The sequence below is a fragment of the Gossypium raimondii genome, chromosome 7, assembly GCF_025698545.1.
Source record: "Gossypium raimondii isolate GPD5lz chromosome 7, ASM2569854v1, whole genome shotgun sequence".
Taxonomy (NCBI): domain Eukaryota; kingdom Viridiplantae; phylum Streptophyta; class Magnoliopsida; order Malvales; family Malvaceae; genus Gossypium; species Gossypium raimondii.
The window spans coordinates 37,828,106-37,852,768 of NC_068571.1; the positions used below are offsets into that span (position 1 = coordinate 37,828,106).

Genomic DNA, 24,663 nt, shown 5'->3' on the forward strand with positions numbered 1-24,663 from the left:
TTGCTATGACAAACTAGGAAAAGGTTAGAGTTAAGTGACAACACCCCTCTTTTAGCCAGCTCAGTTTCCGTTGCTAATCTACCACTCAATAGCAACTACACAACGACTATGATTTTTGGAGGAGCTAACCCCAACCAAACCAGTTTCCGTAAATCATATAACATCCCAAAAATTTTGGTATCAAATTTTGCGCTGATCAGAAATGAGTTTAAAGAAGTTTCTGAATAATTTATATTGTATTATTCGTATAATATTAGTAAAAATAAATTATTTTAAAATTTTGGATGAAAGATAAAAATTTGGGATCTTGGTATTTTATGGCTCACACGCTCATCTGAAAAAGGAGGAAAATCTATGTGGTTAAATGTCTAATAACTAAACTGAACAAGGGTTAGGAAGTGGAGGTTTTACAAGGCCATAGCTCAAAGGCTTATTAGCTAACATCCCATTGGGAGATTTTAGTAAAAACTTAAGTTTTTTTTGTGCCAATAGGTTAAAAGAGAGTGAATTATTGTACTAGAAAATCACACTAGGTTTAATTCCTAAGAAAGACTGGAGGGTCACAAACGGTCCCACTTAAACCCAACCTCCTAAACAAAACATCCTTACAATGTAATTTAATAGCATAATATATCACTACAATTATATCCTACAAAATATTGAAAGATAAATAAAAATCAATAAAGAATACCAAATATTTAATGAGGTTCAACAAATTACGCCTACGTCCTCGAGCACTACTAGATATATTTCACTGCAAAAGATACAAGTGAAATATTACAAATAATGAGAGGGAAAAAGCTGCCTTTTGAAGAATATGACAAGTTTGGGGATTATTCAAGAGTGGAGAAACAACCCCGATTTATAGTAGAACAAAATCTCCACAACTTTGTATTTTTTAGATGTAGGATTGTGCTATTTCAACAAATCTCCCCACCTCAGCAAATTTTCACTTCTTCACTTGCTGAAATCATCAGTCTTTCAAACTCCACCTACTTATGAGTATCACTTGACTGCTCCTTTTTCACCTTTGAAAGCATGGTAGATTCATCAAAGATGACATCCCTGTTGAAGATGATTTTTTTTTTCTGGACACCATAGGCAAAAACCCTTTATGCCTAAAGTGATCCATGAAAACATTACTTTATTTGCTCTTAAATCCAACTATAATTCCTTAACATGATAGTATGTGACAAAACCAAACACATGTAAGGAATCATAATCTGTAGCAGGCTTTCCACTCCATTTCTTTAGTGGTGTTTTTCCTTCAATTACAATAGATGGTAGGCGATTAATGAGATGGCATGCATATGTTATAGCCTCAACCCAAAACTCTCTACCCAATCCATCATTGGATATCATACATCGAACTTTCTCCAACAACGTCCGACTCATACGTTCTACCACCCCATTCTGTTGTGGTGTAGATTTAACAGTGAAGTGTCTAATGATGCCATCATATTCACAAATCTTTGCAAATTGATCACTTTTATGCTCTCCACCATTGTTTGTGTGAAGGTGCTTGATCCTTTTGCCTATTTGATTTTCCATTATCTTTTTCCAATTAAGGAAAGCTCTTAACATCTCATCCTTTATCTTCATTGTATACACCCACACTCTTCGAGAATAATCGTAAACAAAAGTTACAAAATAATGTTTTCCTCCCAAAGAGCTTGGTTTAGAAGGACGACATCTAAGTGAACATAATCCAATATACATTTAGTATCATAGATTGCAATCCCAAACTTCACCATTGACTACTTCCCTTTGATGCAATGCTCATAGAAATCTAGTTTTACAAGTTATTTCTCCTTTCAATAATCTTTGATTTATGAGTAATTCCAAGGATTTTTCACCTGCATGCCCCAAGCGCATATGCCATAGCTTAAATGCTTCTAACTCCTGATTTTCAATTGATGTCGCAGTAATTGTCCCATTAACTATACTACCTAGATAGTGGCACAGGTTATTATTATTGCGGGCCCCCTTCATTACCACGTGTGCACCAAAAATAATCTTTATCACACCATCTTTAGCTCTCACTTTGAAACCTTTTGATCTAAGATTCCCACAAAAATGAGATTTTTCATCAAATCTGGCACATAACGAACATCATCTAAAGTTATGATTGATTTATCATGATTTTTCAATTCAACAGAACCAATCTCATATGTAGTAAGAGGAGTATTATTTGTTGTATAGACATCGCCACCCTTTAGTTCTTTAAAATCAAAGAACCACTCCAAATAAGGATACATATGATAGCTACAAGCTAAATCCAACATCCATACATCAAAATGGCTAGTTATTAATCTAATAAATGAAATATCTAAATCTTAATCATCACACTAAACTATATTTGATTATGATACAACTTTCCTTTTATCAGATTTACCCTTATTTTCAACTTTAGGCAATCTTTCTTTCAACGTCCTTTTCCTCGAAAAAAACACACTTGTTGTGAGATGGTCATTCATGCAACAACTCATACATCTAGCAAACAGGTTAAATGCCAAAGTGGTGAACTGTCATTTGACGGATAGGTTAAAAGTAAGAAAAATGCCACACTGTTAGTTGGCAAATCATCAAGCAAACAGACTTTGGCAAACAATATGACGAATAGTCCAAATGTGGCGAACAGTCCAAGAGTGCTAGACAAGCTAATGTGGGGAATAGTTTAACCATCAACTCCCTCAAAGCTTTTGTTACAAGCTAATAAGCTGCTAACTTATTATATAAAGTTGCTAGATTATTTTATTTATCTTTATTTTGATAAGTTAATATAAACGGAGTTGATTAGACAAAAATTAGCCAATGAGTAAATTTCATGTATTTAGATTTGCCAACTTGTCAAGTTACAGTTGGTGTTTTTCTATTTAAAGTTATACATTATATGTAATTTGTAAGTGTAATTGAATTGAAAAATAGCAAGTCGCATTTGATTGCTAATCTTTGCTCTATTTTCTTTCTTCTTTTGTATCAAAAAACCAACAGTTGTTATCTAGAGCCAGTCATCTTTGAGGGCATTTGATTTGATCTAGAAGTTTGCAAAAATAAGGCGTGAACTCAGCAGCCACAACAGCATCAAAATACTCAGGCTTAGGCAGTTGAGGGAAATCATGCTCAGAAGGAGCAAGTATTCACAGCCTCTAGTTTTGCAGTTAAAAGAAGAGTTACAAAAGGTTGGTTGATCGAAAGTGGATACCAACTACATGACCTCAGATGAAAGCATCTTCAGAAATATTGATAGAAGTTACATTTCAAAAGTAAGGGTTGGAAATGGAGAACTCATACAAGCCAATGGCAAAGGTAATGTACTAATCAATACGCCATTAGGTACTAAAGTAATTTCAAATGTTCTTTTAATGCCTAAAATAGATCATAATCTCCTTAGCATTGGTCAACTACTTGAGAAAAATTATAGTGTTGTTTTCAAAGATAGTGGCTGCACTATATTAGACTTGTTGTGACGGAAAGTTATCACAATCTCGATGAAATATAGGAGCTTTGTATTGTACTAAAACCTGGCAAACTCAAGAGCTTATACTAGTTTAGTTAAAGAAACAAAATTGAATGTTGTCAAATGAGCATGACAGATTTGGTTGAGAATATGGTCAAAATTGAATATCAGAATGACGTCTGTGAAGTCTATCAATTTGGGAAGCAGGTGAGGATTCCATTTCTAGAAAATAAAGCTTGGCGTGCCAATGAAAAGGTTCATTTCGTTCATTCTGATGTATGCAGACCAATGAAGACACCTTCTTTGACTGGCAGCAGATATTTTATCTTGTTTATTGATGATTTGACAAGGTATTGCTGGGTTTACTTTTTGAAACAAAAAATTGATGTAGCTGAAGTTTTCTGAAAGTTCAAAATATATGTTGAAAATCAGAGTGGCAGTAAGTTGAAGATGATCAAATTTGACAATGGAACCAAGTACACTTTAGATAAGTTTGAAAGCTACTTTGAAGAAGTTGGGATTCATCACCAGCTCACCAACATTTACACTTTGCAACAAAATAGGGTGTGTGTGTGTGTGAGAGAGAAAACAAGATTGTGATGGACATGATGAGGTATCTATTAGTTGAAAACAAGCTATCAAAAGAATTTTGGGTTGAGGCAGTTAACACTTCAGTATTTGTTGAACAGGTTGCCAACCAAGGTTTATGAAGGAGAAGACTCCATTTTAATCTTGGTACGGGTATAAGCCTTCTGTTTCTCATCTGAAAGTATTTAGCTGTATTTGCTTTGTTCATGTGCCTTAGGTGAAAAGAAGCAAACTGGAGAAGAGATTGCAGCCTGGGATTTTCCTTGGTTACAATAGTAATAAGAAAGGATATAGTATTTACAATCCATTCTCCAAAAAGATAGTGGTAAGCAGGGATGTTGTGTTTGATGAAGAAAGAACATGGAAATAGGATGTTACTGAAGCTAAAATGCTTGAGCAAGGAAAGCTTAAGTTGGGGTTGCAACTTATAGACAGTGAAGTTGAAAAAGAAGACTTTGATGACATACCAATTAGGGGTATGCAACCAATTGCTAAAATTTATCAAAGAACAAAATTAGTAGTTCTTGAACCTGCGAACTTTGAAGAAGTTGAAACAACAAAAGGTTGGAAAGAAGTTATGCAAGCTGAGTTAAACATGATTTTCAAGAATCAAACTAGGGAACTTTTTGATAGGCCATCACACAAAAGGGTCATTAGCATGAAGTGGGTGTTCAGAACCAAACTCAATGCCAATGGTTCACTCAACAAACTAAAAGCAAGGCTGGTTGTGAAGGGTTTCAATCAGCAATATGGGATTGATTACTTGGAGACACTTGTACCAGTGGCAAGGCTGGATACAATAAGACTGTTGATAGCTTTGGCGGCACATATGGGATGTTAAGTTAGCATTTTTGAATTGCTACTTGCAAGAAGAAATTTATGTGTCACATTTCTTGATTCTACTTCAATGTCATGTTTCTGTTTGTTTCAGTTGATTCGGCAACGGATATAGCATCCAACATTTGGATTCGTCGTCTAAGTCGGGTGTAAGGTGTCACAAGATCACTCATCAATGCCTCATTATAGGATCTAGTGTCCACCATGCCTTTATGCGATAGGGTTGTACAATTTATCTCACCTTAGTGACACTGTTGGAAAGTCGACTTGGAGCTTCACTCAATTCCCGCTTCATTGGAAAAGACTTGTGTCTACCTTAATGATCGTAAGCCTTAAAACCCTAGTGAATCCATCTATAACCCTGTTGTTCCCCTATTTCATTGCTTTCACCTAATATTCCTTAAGCTTGAACCAGACAAAAGAAAAAGCAGTCTCCTTATCTCTCCTCCAGGGATTGTGGTACGTGACATAAATGTCCCCAACATCACCATATTCCTCGAAGTAATTTTCACCTTGAGATTTGAAGCCTATTTTGATACATGCATGGAAGGGATGAAATTCATTAAAGTCAATTCAACCAAGTTGACAATTTTTAAAATTTGAAAGATCGGTCGACTTGTAACAATTTTTCAAGTTTGACTAAGAAATATAAAACTCCTAAACAACTCAATATGAATCAAAAATAATAAAATCTAATAAATAAAATATTGGGAATAAATAAATAACTCCTAAACAACTCTTAAAATTTGGAACAAATTAATAATAAAATATAATAAATACAATATTGGGCTCATATATAATAAATATTAAGCCTACTAATTGAACTCAATAAGATTTAAACTCAAATTAAAGCTTGAAACTCATAATTTCCTATAATAATCTCGTCCAAAAATTTCGTTTGCGCAATCTTCACTAAAACGGTCATAACTTGAGCTCTTGAACTCGAAATTGAGTGATTAAAAGTGCATTTCGAAGCTAAAAGGTAGATCTTCAAACTCTATACAGACATCTCATCCCAGAAATGTTTGTATTCTATCCAAAAATTAGTTTCAATTTAACTGATATTCCAAACTTGAAAATTAGCAGCTAGATTGAATTTACTTTAATAAATTTCACCACATCCGTGCATGTATCACATTTATTGATGGAATCACCAAAAGTTGTAAAGTACTTATGTCGACCACCAGTCCCTTGATTTGAGCTTCGAACCTTACCTTTTGCCTTTGCATTTTCCCAAACCTAATGATTTGACCCTTCCTCTGAAAGCCAAAAAGGTGTCGCCCATGTGAGATCCTAGCATACTTTTGAACTATTATGATAATTTATTTCCATCTTAAAAGATAGTTTTTAAGTAATTTTCCTTATCGAGTTGATGCCAAATTGACTTGTGACATTAACTCAGTCAAGCACGTTATATGTAGTATAAATGACCCTATAATCAGAAAATCTATTTATTTGGGTAGGGGTAGGGGCCAAAATTAGAGCAACTTAGGTAATTATGTTGAGGGACAAATGAAGCGTGTGCTAAAGGTTGCAAGAGATGGAGTTATGGATTCAAGATGTTTTACTTCTGTGGAGAAAAATATGTAGTAGGAGAGATATGATGCCTTTCATGGGCTAACGACGAGTTTTTATAGGCAAGGGTGACCATCTCTTAGCCTTGGATCATGACATGTGTATGGTGCGGGTTTCTCAAGGTTGGCCACTTGGGGAGCATTATAGCCTTCAAGATAGAGGTGGCGCTAGAAGGTTGACAAAGGCCCCCATTCCCCCTAAAATGGAAATTTTCAATTTTGTTCCTTTAAATTTTTAAGTTAGTACATGGTAAGATTGTACTTTGAACCCCAAAAATGATAAAATTTTGATTTAGTCCTTTAAAAGATTATAAACATATAAAATATTAAAATGGTAAAATTGCATTTTAGCTCTTGTCAAAATATACAACTTAGTTCTGACCTCCCAAAAAAAATTTCTAGCTTTGCCCTTGGTTCTAGATGGAATGAAGCTTAATTAGGTAAAGTCTCATATATGAGCTATGCAAAGAAAATTTTAACACCTACCTTTCACGAGATAGATCAAATGAATTTCTTGTGTTATACAAATGTTCATTCTCGAAGTCTAGCCTTGGCGAAATATATTCTTTAAACAAAGTAGTAGTTGGCGAAATTGTATCGCGGGACGAAGTATTATAATAAACTACATTTTTTATATAGGTTAATATTTGGTACACTAACAGTGTACTTTTTTATTCCACAAGTAACTTTAAAAAATTGTCACGTCCCTTTTTTATATTTTACTATACTTTTATACGACATTTGTCGACCCCTTAACTCTGCTTATAAAGTCGAAAAACAATGTACCAAATATTTTCCTATTTTATATATAATCGTAAAATTAATGCTAGAGAAAGTGAGGTTGTAAGTTCTTTCCCATTATTCAGTAACCGACTTATTTCTTTTTTATTCTCAATATATATATATAGACGAGAAGGGTTTGTATGAAACTGTAATTCTACGTCATCCCTATCCCTTTCCAAAAAGAGAATGACAAATTAGATTTTTCCTCCTGATTTTTAATATTTTTAGTTGAATTTGAATTTTTTTCATGAGGAAAAGGCTGAAAATCAGGAGGAAATCTGATTTGTCATTCTCCTAATTGAAAAGGGATATGAATAATGTGAAATCATAGTTTCAGACAATCCCTTCTCGTATATACACATGTGTGATTTGTGTCTTTGTATAACCCTTTCTTAGTAATAATAAATTTAACTGATTTTACTAAATAGATAGCAAAGGCTGCTTTGTTGATGGATTATTTTTATGATTTTTATTATAATTTAAATGTAAATGCCGTTGATATTAATAGGGCATAATTATCATTTAAATGTTTTAAGTTTTAAAAATTATTGAAATTAATAACCATACAATTAAACCTAATATCATTTTTTCTCTCAAAATAAAAAAAACTGCTCACCTTTTAAAAATGTTAAATGTTAGAAGACGATCAAACCTTCTAAAATTCTAACGCCTAAAATTTTAGTCATAACATAATTGATTTATAGTAAACAATATTTTAATTTTAACTTAATTAATTAATATCTTCTGCATACATCTTTCGCAATTAAATATTTGCACATACTTTAGGTACGTACTTACCTTCTCCACCAATTGAGGTACTCCCACTCTATAAACTTACGGGGCTCTCTACAAAGTTAGGAGACAAAATCTAAGTTCTGAGACAATACTTTCGATTGTTAATGACTGCATTGACTACACTTCGGAGAGTTCTCTCTCGAAATTGATCCCCTCAACAATAAAAATGGAAAAAATTATAACATTATACTAATATATAATTTCGATAAAAATATATATATAGCTCACTGAATAGATAGTCTTATAGAATAAATATAATATATAATATAGTAAATAAAGAACTTTTATAGATTCAGATTATCTTTATTAAATGCCACACGATTCAAGATAGAATGAGGATTAGGGACTTTGCATGATTTGCTCTTGCTAGACATTATAATCGGAAAAATTTGTTCCATAATAAATTTTGGAGTAAAAGCAACATCCTTAAAATGTTTGTTCTCTAGGAAGTTTTTATTAGATAATCCAACTCATTTTAGAAATACCACTTTAATTAGTTTACATAATAATCAAATATTTTCTTCATCAATCAGAGCATAACGATACAACAAGATCTTGTATAAAAGAAAATACGCAATGCATTAGATGTAAGTATCCTCTTTAGTAATCTTGACTTGTATAGAATAGTGATTAAAACTATTATCAAGTACTCGCTAGCACAGTGTTTAAACCGTGTTACCCCTATCTCCACTCATAATATTGTATAAAAGTATCATTTTCAATATTTTTTTATGAGCTAACTCATATTTTATCAAGTCTTGATCTAATTAAAGAGATTAAAATAAAATAACATAAATTCTATTAAAATTTTAACAATTTAAGAAAATAAACAATAAAAATAATGACAAAACTATTAGTATCCAAATACATTAATCATCATTATTTAGAATTAAAATTCGAACATTGTTAAACATCTTTTCGTCTTTCTTAAAAATTAAAATAATCCTCTAACTCTTCGATAACTTACCAATATTTTCAATTAATTATTTAATATGATTTTATTTATTTTATTGAATATACACGTCAATATTGAAGTATATAATAATCAATGCAATAACCAAAATGGATTGCAACCCTTTGCCATTGCAAAATATGTGTCACAAAAATGAATGATTATCCAATTCTTAATAAGATCTCATTAATTTAGCATATATGTTATATGTTATTTAATTGGGAAGTAAGCACGAAATAATCAAATAAAATTTATTTTATGTTTGCTTATTTGATTTTTTATTGTTTTATAAACAATTTGATATACATTAAAAGTCACCTTTTATCATTTTTATTGGTAAATTTTAAGTTTGATATGTAATCTCATAAAAATAGTAAATAATTAACATACCAATATTTAGAAAAGAAAATAAGCATTGAATTAAAAATAATCAACATAATAAATATGGTCTTCAAGTTATAAATTAATTTTAAAATTATATTTATGTATATTAAAATAAACAAAAATATAATTATGTTTTATGAACATATATATAGATAAAGATCATAAATTAAAGCAAAAATACAATTATGTTTTATGAATATATATATATATATATATATATATATCTTTCTTGGTTCTTCCACAGTATAATAATTATTTTATTTATTTACGCTCAATTTATCTATCCTGTCAATGCTAACTATTTCGTTTTACAGTAGTATATGTCCAACATAAGTAAATTATATTATTGTTAGAATATTTTATCTTTTATTTTTATTTTGATAAAATCAGTGAAAAAATTACATATGTTGAGATTTGAATTAATACAATTAACATTTATAAATAAAATAAAATTATTTACCGCTTTAACCAAAATTTTATCTTAAATTTAATACATTTCAATATTATTATATAATTAGAATGCATTTAACATTCTTAATTTGATATATTTATTTATTTAAATTTTTTACTCACAATTAAAATTAATTTTGGTACAAATTATATGTGTTATTATTAGTAATTTCAAATCTTCCGTTTTACCATTTATTGTATGCTATTTTAAATACTTACATGTGTTTTAGGTATATAATTTTCACACGCATCCGCATAATTATATTTTATTTTTTTAGATAAACTATACTTGTAGTCACTCAACTATTAATAAATTTATTTTAATCATTCAACTATAAAAATATTTAAAATAATTACTTAACTATTCAATTTTTTTCACTTAACAATTTGAATTTTTAATTTATACTTTTTTTTTCAGAAAAAAATAGTTTTCCTTTAATTTTTATTTGTACTATTCACGTGTCCTCGGCCGCGGTACATGTTAGCAATCTCATAAAAAACTTGGCGATTTAATAGGAGAGCTACAATTATTGACCACTTTATCTTAGACCCGCAAATTGATGGATAAGGTTCTATTTGAGTTGCATTAATTTAAATTTATTAATTTTTATTTTAAAATATTAATATTTGATTTGAATTTTTATTAAAGTTATTTTATTAGACCATGGCACATTGATTGGGTAAAAATTAATGTAATAAAAATGATATAATAAATAATGAGATTTTAATTAAAATGATAAAGTTAAAATATTAAAGATATAATATTTTAATTAGTTCAAATATCATCATGTGTATTTTTAAAATTTTACATAAAACATAAATGAAAGAATTTAGTAATTTTTTTAATAATATCTAGTTCCTTTTCAAAAAAAATACTCTTATAATAATGTTTGTTATTTTATAAAAATAATTTTTTGATAATTTTTATCCGTATTAAAATATGATATTAACTTAATTAATCTTTAAAATTTTACTTTTGATTAAACTAATTCCTTTTATATATACGCTGGATGGGTAATATCTTTGAGATGCCAAAAATACAAATAGAGAGAAAAAACATTGCCAAGCACGTAGTTTTAAAATCAAAATCAATTTTTGAAAGTATTTGTATATCTAAACTCAATTTATATTAATTTTTATTTAATGTATCATTATATTAAATTATTTAAATATTATTTATTATTATATTTTTCCTAAAATGTTTAAATATCATTTACAAATATCATTATATTAAATTATTTAAATATTATTTATCATTATATTTAAAATTTTAAAATGTTCTATGTATTATTAATTTTAAAAATAATTTATATTAATTATTTAAAAGTATTTAAAATTTAAATTTCATGTATTATTAGATTAAATTAATTAAATATCATTTGAATTTTTTATTTTTATTTTTCAACTTTATGTCTAAAATAAACATTTTAATTTGTAATCACATTTTTTGACGGCAATGTTAAACATCATACAAAATTATGCTTTTTCTAATAACATTTTTTCAAAACACTTTTCTTCGATTATTTTTAAAAATTTCATTATAAGTTCTTATCATATTTGCACTTTTTGACACAATGCCTAAGAATATCCATAGCCCCTCCCCAACCTATAAATAGGAGGATAATACGCTTCAGTGCACTCTAGCCCACGTTCTCCTACATTAACAACAATACTCATACTAATTGAACTAAAACTCAATCGGCTTTTAAAAGCATTTTTAAATTGGAATTGCAATGTCAAAATAACCCTTAGTATTATTATTGAATGTGCTTCACTTTTACTTGATATTTTATTGAATGCCAAACTAACCCTTAGAACCTTACAAAATATCCATCTTAATATTTTTATATCAAAGAGATTTCAATTTTTTTTTATATTCTTCATGTCTATTTTGCGGTTTATATTCAAGTTCGAGTTGTCCCTCTCAACAATATCGTTTCTAATATTTGAATTTATGTTCTCTCCTAAGATTTGAACTAGTATCTTTAAGATTGTCATTATATATTTTATCACATATTGGATTATATTTTACAATAAAATAAAATTAAACTACCATAATGATATTGTTACATATAAACTTGTAAAACCAAATATTATGGTTGTTAAAATTAACCTTACACGATGTTTAAATATTGTTGTGTAACATAAAAATATTCAATTATTATGTTATAGTGTCGATTGAGTCTTAGCTCAACTGGCATCGGCATTATTGCCAGTGCATGAGGATGTGGGTTTGAGTGTATTGAAGCACATTATCCTCATATTTAAGGGTTTCGGGGAGGGGCTATGGGTAGTTTTAGGCATTGTATCAAAAAGAACATATGTGATAAGAACCTATAATGAGATTAATGTTCAAAAAAAATTATTATGTCATTGCAAATTAATATTTCGCGACTATATAAATATCGTTATTTAAAAGTATTAACAACCATATTATTTTTTTATATGAAAAAAAAAGGCAAATAAACAGGCTTAATCAACAATCTCTTACATGGAATGTACCTATTTTATCCTCTAGTAGTAGTTTTCTAACATGAAAATTAGGAAAATCAATGATTCTGAGTTCAACATCATCACTAGTACAAGTTTTAGCTAGCGAATATGTCGCCATATTACCTTTTCTTAGAACATATTGGAAATTAAACATTTGGATGTACCTTGTTACTTCATTGAACTTCCTAATAAGTGTAGAAGAAGAAAGATTCACATTGCTCTTCTTTGTCAATTCAATAGCTATCAAACAATCACTCTCCATGAGTACCTTAGTGTAGTTTCTAATTCAAGTTATTTCTAGCCATATAGGATAGCCCATAATTGTAAGTTAACCATATTTCTTCGACCAATAAACCTTCTAAACCCTACCACCCAGTTGCCGTGTGAATCCCGTATCACTCCTGTAGCTGTTGATCTGTTATCATCTCTATTGGAAGCTCCATCTGTGTTTATTTTAACCCGACCTAGTCTCAATCTATCTTTATTTGCATCAGCATCTCTGATCGTGCTGGCAAAAGTCTCTAAGCTACGGATTAACTCATCAATAGTGTTGTTGTATTGTTGGAAAATAGACATATTCCTATTTTTCCACCGTAGCCAACACAAAACAACAAAATTTATGCTGGAATCAACATTCTCATTCCGAAATTTTATCTCACCTTTAAAATTTGATTTAATCCAACCAGACAATTCTAATGAAGAGAAATAAGATAAATAATTTTGAGAAATCACCCTGCTCTACACAGCATTCACACCACGGCAATCCCTTATAGCATGGATTATGGATTCTTGTGTACCCCACATAATACACATCTGATATCATCTGTTAAATTCCTCTTAGCCCTTCATTCATTCATTTGTTCTGATGTATCACCAACCACATAAATGTGTAATTATTGGTTGTAGGTCACTTTCCCAAACAACACTCCAGTCTTCATTAACAGACATGTCATCATTGCAACTAGACTCTTATACACAGTCTTAATTGAAAATTTACCATTTCCATTCGGTTTCCATAAGCAGCCATCAACACCCAACTCAACATAAGGATGAGGGCACCCTACAATGCATTCCAAAACTTCCTTGGTAAAATAATTCTGCAAAATTGTCTAGTTCCAACAGCCATTTGGGTTAACCAAATCAACTACCTTAATATGAGTGGGAAGGATCAATCCATTTAGCACATGATCTCTAAGTGGCCCTAACTTGAGAATCCAACAATCATTCAGGAAATTAGTTGTCTGTCCATCACCAATACTCCAACAAATATTATTTCGAAAGCTTTCCCAAACTCTAGATAAAGAACGCCACACTTCTGAGGAGTTTGATTTATGAACTGATTGTGACAATATACCTTCAACCTTATACTTACTGCACAATAGCCTGACTTAAAAGGAGTCTAAGTTAATGACTAAATGATACATAAGTTTCATGAGAAATGATATGTTGTGTGGAACTAATCTCCTCAACCCAAGTCCCCCAACTTGTTGGATCACTGGTACGCCCCGTGGCGCAGCAAAAAAGTTATTTCGGCGATCATCAACCACGAATCCATGTACAAGGAATGAATCGGGTTGAAAATATACATTTTCAAACTGGAAAAACGGCGTGTAATGTTGTTAGTTGAAATCCTTTACACAATGTCAATCCAAGCTACAACAAAAGTGTATTGTCCTGTACGTAGTCCACCCAGTCAACCTTGCAAATTGTCCCATTGATCAGCAATCCTCAATTTGGAAACAAGTGGTTTTAGAATATCCACTTGTACAACAAACCTAGCAAATTGTCCCCTTGATCCTTTATCAGATTGATGGTCAATTTTGATTACCAATCTCATCTCCCTAATTGCCTGGATTTTACTTCTTTTATAAAGAGCTCCTGAAAGTCCAGGAATTCAAATCTAGGCCACAACTCTATGAGGAAATGGCTGTAAAGTCGAAAAAAAATTTCGACCATGGCTGCACCATAAGATAGTGCCCGTATATCACCCAATGACCATCCACAAGGACTTTTTTATAATCCTGCACCGATTCAAACTTTGCTTGGTAATAGTCGTTTTCTATGTCCATTATTTGAAACCGCATGGATGGTTTCCACAAAGCACAAACCTTATTCCATAGCATTATAGTCAATTTTCCACAAAGCAATTTGACAACTACCGTCTTGGACATACTCTCCTCAATCAGAGAATACACTCTATTAGGAAAAACTATCGATGGAACACCATCCACAACCTCCTTTTTCACATCACCTTCCCGTAACTTAATATCTTCCTCCTCCTCCCAATTACTTTCCAATGAGTTATTAGTAGGATTCGTATTCATAACAGCATCCCTAAAGGAAATAGGTTTCAAAGCCGTCATATCAATACAGTCCAACCCTCCCCCTTCATGCGGAGGTTCCTCTTCTCTTCTCCTGACTTTCTTGCTTGCCCGGCCAACGCTCTTCCCGTTTGATCGCTCATGACAAAAAAAATTATATAAAAATATCTATGAATATGATCATATTAACAACCATATTATTATCACATATAGTGTTTGACAACCACATTTTATTGTTGTTAAAAAAACTTTGGTAATGACATATGATCGTTGTGTAATGTAATACACAACCAACTAAAATGTCATCACAAAATAATAATTGAAAACCATTATATTATAGTTACGTAAAAGATTTAGCATCTAAATTTACGTTGTTGTGAATTTTATTTTGCAACCAATATATTGTTGTCACGTAATAATTTTTGTAACTGAAATATTGTTGTTGATTTATAGATTTCATAATTAATTTTATTGCAACTAAAACATTTTTACACAAATAAATTAAGTTGTTGTTAAAAATATTATATTTGAAAACGACAAAAGTCATTACAATATATATAATTAATTTATTTATTTTTAATTTACAAATTGCACATACTTGAGACAATGAAGGTATACGTAACAATCCTGCAATGACCTCACAATTACTTTTAGTCGTTACAGTAAAATTTTGAGGAAACAAAAAAGGATAGAAACTGAAGAGACCACACGGCTAAGAAAAAAAAGGGGAGACTTGTAGGAAAAAGCCATGGCCAAAACGACTTGAAGAATCAGTGTACGAGCATGGAGTAGGAAGGAAATCTGAGAAGTAAAGGGAGAACGACACAATGAAAAAGAGGAAAGACAAAGAATAAGGATCGAGTTGTGCAGCAACATTCACATTTTTCTGTCTGTAATTTACTTCTTTTATCTTGGTTTATGTACTAGTTATTGAAATGCATGTTTTCGAGGCTATGTGTTTATTCCCATTTAATTTCCTCAACCTAAGTTTTCTTAAGTTCTTTTGGTACTTGCATCTCATGCTACTGTTCATTCTCGTCTCTATTCAAGTTTGGCTCTTTTATAATACGATAACTACTTGAAGGATATTGAGAATAAGCTTTGTTAGAAAAAAAATCATTAACTTGCATGTGCTCTCATTTCATGCATGAAGATATTTATACGTGTGTGCACCTTCCATGCAAGTTTTTAAGGTTTCTATATAATATTGTAATTACATAGGTGTATATATCCATATTTTGTGAGAATGTCATTTTGCTATTATGGTGTATGTTATTATGAGTCCTATAAATTAATTATAGTATTGCTATTATGTACAACTAGCACTGTTATATATGTGTGTGATCACGAAGATACAACTTAACATTTAATATGTTTAATTTTGTGTTATTATCTAATAAGCATGAGCTTACAATCATTGACGTGTATAAACTTATTTTCAAATTAAGGTAACATTTTAATATTACTAAGATTGATGAAGTCATGACTAAAATTACTGAAATACGATTTCGTTTTATTGTTGTTAATTTTGGAACGTCTTCAATAAATGTTTTGTTTTGTTATAATAAAAAAAATTTTCGTAGGCAAATTTTCAAGTTTATTTTAATTTTTATGTTAATTTCATATTCAGATATCATAATTAAACATGTAAATTTGAATTTATAATATTCAAAATTCAAGACAACACAAATTTAATAATGTATCAATTTTGGGCATCACGAGAATGTTAAAACTTTCCTCGCGTGTAATCAACTTTTGAACCTAAATTTTCTTTGATTTTTAACGTAGACCTAACAATTATCATTTTTAAAAGGATTTTTCAATTTCTTTTTTTTTAAATAATTTTGTGGGTGTCCAATCGCACCTAACAAAAAGGATCAGTGGTGACTCTTGTGCTCTTAACTAAAACCCAATGTTTTAAAATCTTCATTTTTACCGGATATCGTCAAGTTATTTTTTTGGTTAAAAATGGTTTCGACATGTAATTTAGCCCTTATACTTTTATTTCTAGGAATTAGTCTCTCTATTTTTTTAAAATTTCAAAATTTAAGTTCAATTGTTAAAACTGTTAAGTTTTGCTGAGGTAACATTTTTTTAAAAAACTCACTTTGTAGCAATGTAGCTAAGAAAAGATGTAATAACCTGAATTTAATAAAATGATTTTAATAATGCTAAACTTGATTTTTGAAATTTGAAAAGTTAAAGGACTAAATTCTTAAAAATAAAAGTACAAGAAATCAATTTCAAATTTTATGAAAATACATATACTAATGACACATTTTAATTTTTTTATAGTCACGTGTTTTGTTTTGTTAATTAATTATATTTAGGTTAGGATAGAATTCAAGTAATTTCCTAAATATTATTTTTATTTAAATTTCTAATCATAAAAAATAATATATTGGACCATATTTTTATTTGTTGAAACTATCTTTTCAATTTTGAGGGTATAATTTTAGTAGTTAAAAAAAGAGACATTTCTAAGTCTCTATTATTATAAAGAAAAAGGAAGTTGAGGTGAATAAATGAAGTGCATAAATCCAAATTTACTAAATAGATAAGAGTTTTTGTTTGAACGCGGGTGTCTTTTTGTTTCTTTGATAAAATTAATTTTAAGAAAATCTTTATTCAAAAGAAAATTATTGCATGAATGGAAGAGTCTGAACTAATTATGAGTCTTCAAACCAAAGAAATGACTTCCAAACCAAACAAAATTCATATATTTATATATATAATTTCAATTATGTTTGTAACTGGGGTTTGGATAAATTTAGTCATCTCTGTTATATTTATGTCACAATAGCGTATGATGCCAGAAACTATTTCCATTAGCTGGGCGTGAATTAAATTCCGGGTTGTTAGTACTATTATCCGACTCTAAATTTAAATTAATTAAATTAGTTGTTAAATACTTGTGTTTAGTAAGTTGAAAGAATATTTTGTAAATAACAATTAGAATATTTAAATTTATAAAACACAAGTTAAATTTCAAAATGGGAGTTGGAAACGAATATCGCATCCGAGTGTTAATTTGGTTATCTTTGTAATCGCTGCTGCCGAAAAGAATTATAAGTTTAACTTTTACCTTCGGTTAACTGCTAACCGTCTTGCTTAGTTACTTAACCACCGCTCTCTGTCTACAAAAATCCTAATTAAAACACAAGAAAAATCATTTCTCCGTACTTATTTTCTCCATGGTTTTTATGGAGTGAAGCTTAAGAGAAAGCTTTCGAGAACTCAACGGCAATGGAAAAAAGAGGAGACATTCGTAGACGAAGATTTCGATGGCTTTGAAAAATTATGATTGCTGAAACGCATTGGCGGCATTGAAATTGAAGCGAAGAATCCGGCAATGTTGTCGAGATCCGGGGGGGAAAGTTTTTAAGACGAAACTCAATTGATTTTCTTTCTCTCTAATTTTATTTTCTCGCCTTATTTCGAACATTTGATTTGGAGGAAGAAAAAGATCGAGCAAAGAGTTAAAAGCAATGGAGTCTCGAATGGATCAATACGAAATCATGGAACAGATCGGCCGTGGTGCTTTCGGTGCTGCCATTCTCGTCCACCACAAATCCGAGAAGAAAAAGTATTCTTCTAATTTCTACTTTCCAATTTTTTAATAACGTGTGTTTTTCTTCTTCTATTCTGAAGTTTTTGGTGTTTTTTTCAAAAATTTCAGGTATGTGTTGAAGAAGATCAGACTGGCGCGGCAAACGGAGCGTTGCAGACGATCTGCACATCAAGAAGTTTGTTAATTTATTTTGTTTAAATACTTTAATCTGTAATAGAGAGTTTAAATTTCCTTTAATTTGGTTTGAATTTTGTGGAATGTAGATGGCACTTATCGCGCGAGTTCAGCATCCTTACATTGTTGAGTTTAAGGAAGCTTGGGTTGAGAAAGTATACTACTCTTTTTTTCATTTGCTAGGATTCTGGAATAGAAATCTACTTTTAAATAGTAGCTTGTAGAGTACGTGACTGCCTTTTATTGATGTTGATTTTGAGTTTTGTGATCGTAATGTAGGGTTGCTTTGTTTGCATTGTTACCGGATACTGTGAAGGCGGTGATATGTGAGTTTCCAAGCTTGTATGGAGAACTTTGCTTCTCAATTTCTGCAATATTAGCAATGTGCCAATATTGTTCTTTTTGTTATTCTTTTACCACAGGGCTGGGTTGATGAAAAAATCAAATGGGGTCTATTTCCCCGAGGAGGTAACTAATTTCACTATACCTGTTGGTTTTCCTAGTTTCTTATTGAGTTATGACGTGCAGTTAACACCACTGATTGTAAACATGTTCCAGAAACTCTGCAAGTGGTTTGCGCAGCTGCTTCTGGCAGTTGAATATCTGCATTCAAATTATGTTCTGCATCGTGACCTAAAGGTCTGTTTTTAATTAGATTAGTCTTTCTAATAACTTGACGATTTATGGACTGACTTTTTGCACTATCTTGGCAGTGTTCCAATATTTTTCTTACCAAGGATCAAGATGTCCGCCTTGGTGAGTTTGTCTTTTCCTTTTTATCCTTGGTTTCTTATAGGTTCTCTCTCTTTTTCCTTTTCTTTATCATCATTGAGTTATATTAGATATCCTACCTGAATACATATTCTTTGATTGTTATCCTAAACTATCTTTCTGGTCTGTCCTGGTTTAGGGGATTTTGGACTTGCCAAAACTCTAAAGGCAGATGATTTGGCTTCCTCGGTATGTACTATGTCATGAAATACTTTTTGACGAACTTTTTAAAATCTTTTCCAACCATCTCCAGTGATAGAAAAGAAGTTTTTTATTCATTGTTTTCTACCATTTCTTTTTATTTCTTCCTACAGTTGGGTAATAAGATCTGCTACTTAGCTCAAAAACAGGGCTTGCTGTTATTATTTGTTTTCTGTTTTCTGTTTTCTGATGCCTCAATTCCCCTGTGCATTCTATTGCAAAATCGCACATCATAGCATGGTCTTGATAGCGTTGCTAACTCATTCCACTCTCTCAATTACCCTGTTGAGGGACTGATAGTGTAGAAAAATAGTATGAGTTGTCAAAAGGAACAAACATAGTGTGCGTGGCACGGCTTTCAGTTACATTAGAGCTTTATCCTCTGAGAACAAATTGTTATTAATTGGCAAGCAAAATTATAATTAGACCAATTAGACTAACTTAAGTAATCACTTTTTTTCTTCGAGGAAAGAAATAAAAAAAAAATTATTGATTGATACCTTATCACTTTCTGGATGGATGACTCCATTACTGAAAAATTGAGAATATATGCATATATGCCACTTCTCGCTACTTTATCAAAGGGAGCTTATATTCAATGAATATGTCATGTCAGTTATAAATGCCAAAAGACTTAAGTTCCATACATAACAGTATACATTAGGTACATGGTGTCTAAAGACACAAGTTTTGTACATGCCACTAATCTACTAAAACTTGATTTTCTCAAGCCTTCGTACTGACAGCCAACCATTTACAGGGTTTGGAGCTTTTTCAATTAAGATAAAAGTTATTTACCTTGGATCTCATTTTTCATACGCATTTATTCTTCCTTACCTAAGAATGTGCAAGATAATGGTTGTTTTATGCATGTCTCAGGTGGTTGGCACCCCCAATTACATGTGTCCTGAACTGCTTGCAGATATTCCTTATGGTTTCAAGTCTGATATCTGGTCTCTGGGTATGCCTTTTCCTAAATAAATTGTTGAGTTGTATAGATTCTTTTTTGGCTAACTGGCTTCTTGTTGAACAGGCTGCTGTATGTATGAGATGGCTGCTCATCGCCCTGCATTTAAAGCTTTTGTAAGAGTTCTGACAGTTCCTTTGGTTGGATCTGTTTCTTGTATTCTGCTATGATAACCTTCATTTTAGGTGTAACATATATCCCATGTTGGCAAGTATAGGAAACATTAAAACTTCTATGTTTCTATTTTTATTTTTTCTTCCTTTAATCTTATGGTGGAATTTTCTCCATTGCCAAATGTAACACAACTTTCAGTCTGTTGTTTATCTGAATTAGGAATTATTAGTAGTAAGCTTTGCTAGGTTCATAACAGCTTTCCATGAATCCGTCCTCTGCTCTTTTAAAAAATGCTGGCAAAGTACTTACTGTTCTCTACTTGTCTGGTGTAATGTAATGTCCTTTGAAGGTTTTCTGCAACTACTAATTTTTTTTGCCTCCTTTAACCATGTACTAATTTTTTTTATTCAACTAATTTTGTTGTCAAACTTGTTCTAGGACATGGCAGGTTTAATAAGCAAGATAAATCGCTCCGCCATTGGCCCTTTACCTTCTTGTTACTCTCCGTCCTTGTAAGTCTTAATTTTTATTTTTAGAGTTCACTGTAGTATGTTTCATGATGACCAAGTATTCTCCATGATTTTTCATGCTCTGACTGTGATTCCATTCCTCCTTGTTGCTTTTAGTTATTATTTTATATATTATGTTTGGACCAGGTGTAGATCTCTTAATTGAATTCCTTCTTACGTGTCTCGGAAACTCTTTTATCTATTTTATTTTATAAAGCACAAATTGTGAGATTTGTTTAAAATCCCAAGGGACTCAATAATCTGTATTTGGGGGGTGGTATAATTAATGCTTTATCATCTGTCTATTAATCAGCTCCTCACATACATGATAGTTAATGTGTATAATGTTACACTCACAGGAAAACATTTATCAAGGGCATGCTAAGAAAGAATCCAGAGCATCGACCCAGCGTAAGTTATTTTTCTTTTCACTCAGCTCAGAATTCTTGACCTGCAGGACTTCAATGTGACAGTTTGGATTTTCTAGGCAATGGAGCTTTTGAAGCACCCTTATTTGCAGCCATATGTTGATCAATATCGTCCATCGTTTAGCTCCCCTTCAATGAATTGCTCTGCAGATGAGCACATTTCCTCTGGTCATGGTAACAGGAGAATTATGGACGAGAGCCAGAATAGTAATAGCTCATGTAGTGATAAAGATAGTTTGCTTTCAAATGACAGAAACACTGCCACAATGGTTACAAATAGCAATAGTGAGGTCATTGACACTGATACTATTTCTAATGATGATAAAGGTGGCACCAAGCAGCACCTGCCACGTAAAGAAGAGAATGGCCCCGCTACTTTTACTTGCAAAGTTGATGGAAAAGGAATAACACAATGTTCTTATTCGGAACAGGGATCTAATGTTCAATCAAAGGAAACAAAAACCATCAAAAGCATAGGGAAAGTAATAGAAAATGGTTCCCCAATGAGAGGCAACAGCACAAAAACTGTGGATGGATTGACTCAAAAAAATAATGTGGATGCATCTCCCAAAGTTCTCAAACCACCTTCTCGCACTTCAAAGGCCAATGCAGATTCACCAACTGTTCCCTCGGCAAAGTTACCTCTAGATTCTGCAAAAAGGATGCCAGGATCAAACCATTTGAAGCACCAGGTATGAATGCCACTTAGTAAATTTGTTTTAATTTAATTTGTTATCGGTATCGTCACTTATTTTGCAAGATTCTTTTCTCTAGTTACCTTTAACTGAATCCTCCCCGAAGACTAAACCTAGACATGAAGGGCTTCCTCCGCCTGCACCTGGGAAGCATTTTGCTGAAGATGGACAAATTTCTAAGCCGAGGCAAAGAACTCTTCCCACTGTTGCAAGAAGATCAACTATTACAGGAAGAATGAAGCACGCTGGAACTGAAGTTTCAAATGGGCAAAGCAACATACCAAAGTTAGGATCTACAGAGACAAACCAGGAGCGTGATGCTATTCCTCCTCAGCTGCACAAAGGTTGCCTTACAAATGATTCTAGGGAGATAAAACTAGAAGCTGAGATAGCTCTAACTGGAGCTACTGAGGGGGTGCAAACAGAGAGCAGCAATTCTGTCTCATCTTCCATCTCAATTCAAGCATTTGAGATTTGTGATGATGCAACAACCACTTTTAGCAGCATGAAGGAACAGGCACATAATCATGAGATAATCACCCACGTCAATAGCTTGGAACCGTATCCACCATACAGCTCCCCTGGTCTGAAATCCGAGATGCCTGAGGTTCTATCAAGAGAAAGCCACAGGCACAATCATAAATCTGTCAGGTGTTTAACTGAAGAGTCTGCTCCAACCCAGGATCTTCCGCATTCCACTTCAGTTGATGCAAAAGTGAGTCTGAGTGTACCATTGGACCTTACAGGCATGATTTCTGAAGAAATATCTGTTCCTAAAGATCATACTTCTGTAAGCAGGACAAAAATTAGTAGGGTTGATGCCCCTTTAATCCAGACTAGTAGCAGGGATGATGCCCCTATATGCAGCCCAAGTAGTAGGAATGATGTTCAAATAAGCAGGCCAAGTAGCAGTGATGGTGCCCCCATAAGCAGGTTAAGTAGCAGCGATGATGCCTCAATAATCAGGTTAAGTATTGGGGGAAATGTCCCTTTAAGTGGGCCAACTACTGGGGAAGAGTGCTCCATTATCAGGTCAAGTGCGAAGGATGAAACTGTGGCAAATGGACCTAGTAGGCCCGACATGATGCTCCACTCTCATATTTCTTCTGCATCGAGTGGTGATGACAAGTTCACTGTAATGGAACTTCTCTCATCAGTTGCAGAAACTATGCATTGCGTTGCCTTACCAATTTCATCCAGCCAGAAGAATTCACAGCCAGATGAAGGATCAAATGTTCATAATCAAACAACTGAAAAACCAGCTGAGACCTGTCATCCTCCAGCTTTCGGTGACGTTATTCATGTTATAAGGCATAGTAGTTTCCGTGTTGGCAGTGAGCAGCCTGTAATCGAAAAAGTAGAAATGGGCGCACAAAATATGGATGTTGGGAAACTCATAAATGTTGTGAGGGATGACTTGGATATAGGAAACATGAGTAGTCCAGTGACCCTTAAGTCATCAAGTTGCTCTGAAGCTTTAAATTCAAAATCAAATGGGTCTGATCATTCTGGTGTTAAAGAAATGGATGTTAGGAACTCCATTTCCTCATCTCTAAAATCTAATTCACCAGAGCCTGCAAAACCCAGCTCTTCTGTGCCAGAAGAGGAGATACCAGCAAAGGAAACTTTGGATGTCAAGTCTTTTAGGCAAAGGGCAGAGGCACTTGAAGGGCTTCTAGAATTGTCTGCAGAGTTACTGCAGCAGAACAGGTTGGAAGAGCTCGCAGTCGTTTTGAAGCCTTTTGGGAAAGATAAGGTGTCCCCAAGGGAGACGGCAATCTGGTTAGCCAAGAGTCTGAAAGGAATGATGATCGAGGACTCGGGACGGTGTTCATGAAGTATTATTTCTGGGGGTAAGTTTTTATTCCCCCTTTGTTTATTCACATTGCTGCTGTAGTTCTTAGCTCCGTGATTACCATGCCTACCCCCTTTTAATTGCATTTGAAAATTTTTAAACGGTACTAGCAGGCAGCAGGTCTTGTCTTTTCACCACATTCTCTCATTCTTTCAATGCAATGTCTTATTGTACATAATTGATAATACGGATCAATTAAACTTGTCCCAGACATACATATGTATGCATATGCTGTAGAACGTACTGAATGCAAAGCAAATTGGAATCGTTTACGATTTTTATTGGTTGTTTGCTGGATACGAGGGGGACATGTTTTTTCATGAATCTAGGGGGTTCTTATAGGATTATATCCCCATATACATGTTCAGAAATGTGTCTGAACATGAAGTGTTCAATAACAATAAAGAGGCGGAGCAACATAAGTTTGAATCGACGTGGCATTGCAGTTTACATTATCTGTGGATTTATTGGATGTTTTGAGCGTATCATTTGTAGCTTTGCTGTAAGTGCTTTTCATTTTCGATTTTATTACCATTTAGAGTTCCATTCTGGTAATGCTTTTGAGTAACGGCGTTAAGTTAATCCCATTGCCTGCAATTCTTCTGTAAATGTGGCTGCAACACCAAAAACGGAAGGTTGATCTTGTAAAATATTTTTTAGAAGTACATTCACCGTTATATATAATTACACATTTGAACAATTATCATGAAAAGATTGATAATCGAAATAATATCTGTACTT

The 24,663-nt window shown here is 32.3% G+C and overlaps 1 protein-coding gene across 1 annotated transcript; it reads left to right on the top strand.

The window, feature by feature from the left end:
• The first annotated feature begins 17,778 nt into the window (after positions 1–17,778).
• On the top strand, positions 17,779–24,203 carry LOC105792993 (serine/threonine-protein kinase Nek3). Its single transcript, XM_012621895.2, has 14 exons — positions 17,779–18,223; positions 18,317–18,383; positions 18,472–18,537; positions 18,662–18,708; positions 18,805–18,850; positions 18,941–19,021; positions 19,096–19,138; positions 19,293–19,342; positions 20,234–20,315; positions 20,388–20,437; positions 20,874–20,947; positions 21,304–21,355; positions 21,432–22,064; positions 22,147–24,203. The coding sequence occupies exons 1-14, from the start codon at positions 18,126–18,128 to the stop codon at positions 23,902–23,904; spliced, it is 3,147 nt and encodes a 1,048-aa protein (XP_012477349.1). The 5' UTR covers positions 17,779–18,125; the 3' UTR covers positions 23,905–24,203.
• The last annotated feature ends 460 nt before the right edge of the window (positions 24,204–24,663 follow it).

What these genes read in the sequence shown, in the direction of transcription:
- LOC105792993 (XM_012621895.2), top strand. Translation starts at nt 18,126, where the DNA reads ATGGAGTCTCGAATGGATCAATACGAAATCATGGAACAGATCGGCCGT. An exon ending in GGGTCTATTTCCCCGAGGAG is followed by an intron (nt 18,851 to 18,940) that starts GTAACTAATTTC and finishes AACATGTTCCAG; the next exon opens with AAACTCTGCAAGTGGTTTGC. An exon ending in GTCTGATATCTGGTCTCTGG is followed by an intron (nt 20,316 to 20,387) that starts GTATGCCTTTTC and finishes CTTGTTGAACAG; the next exon opens with GCTGCTGTATGTATGAGATG.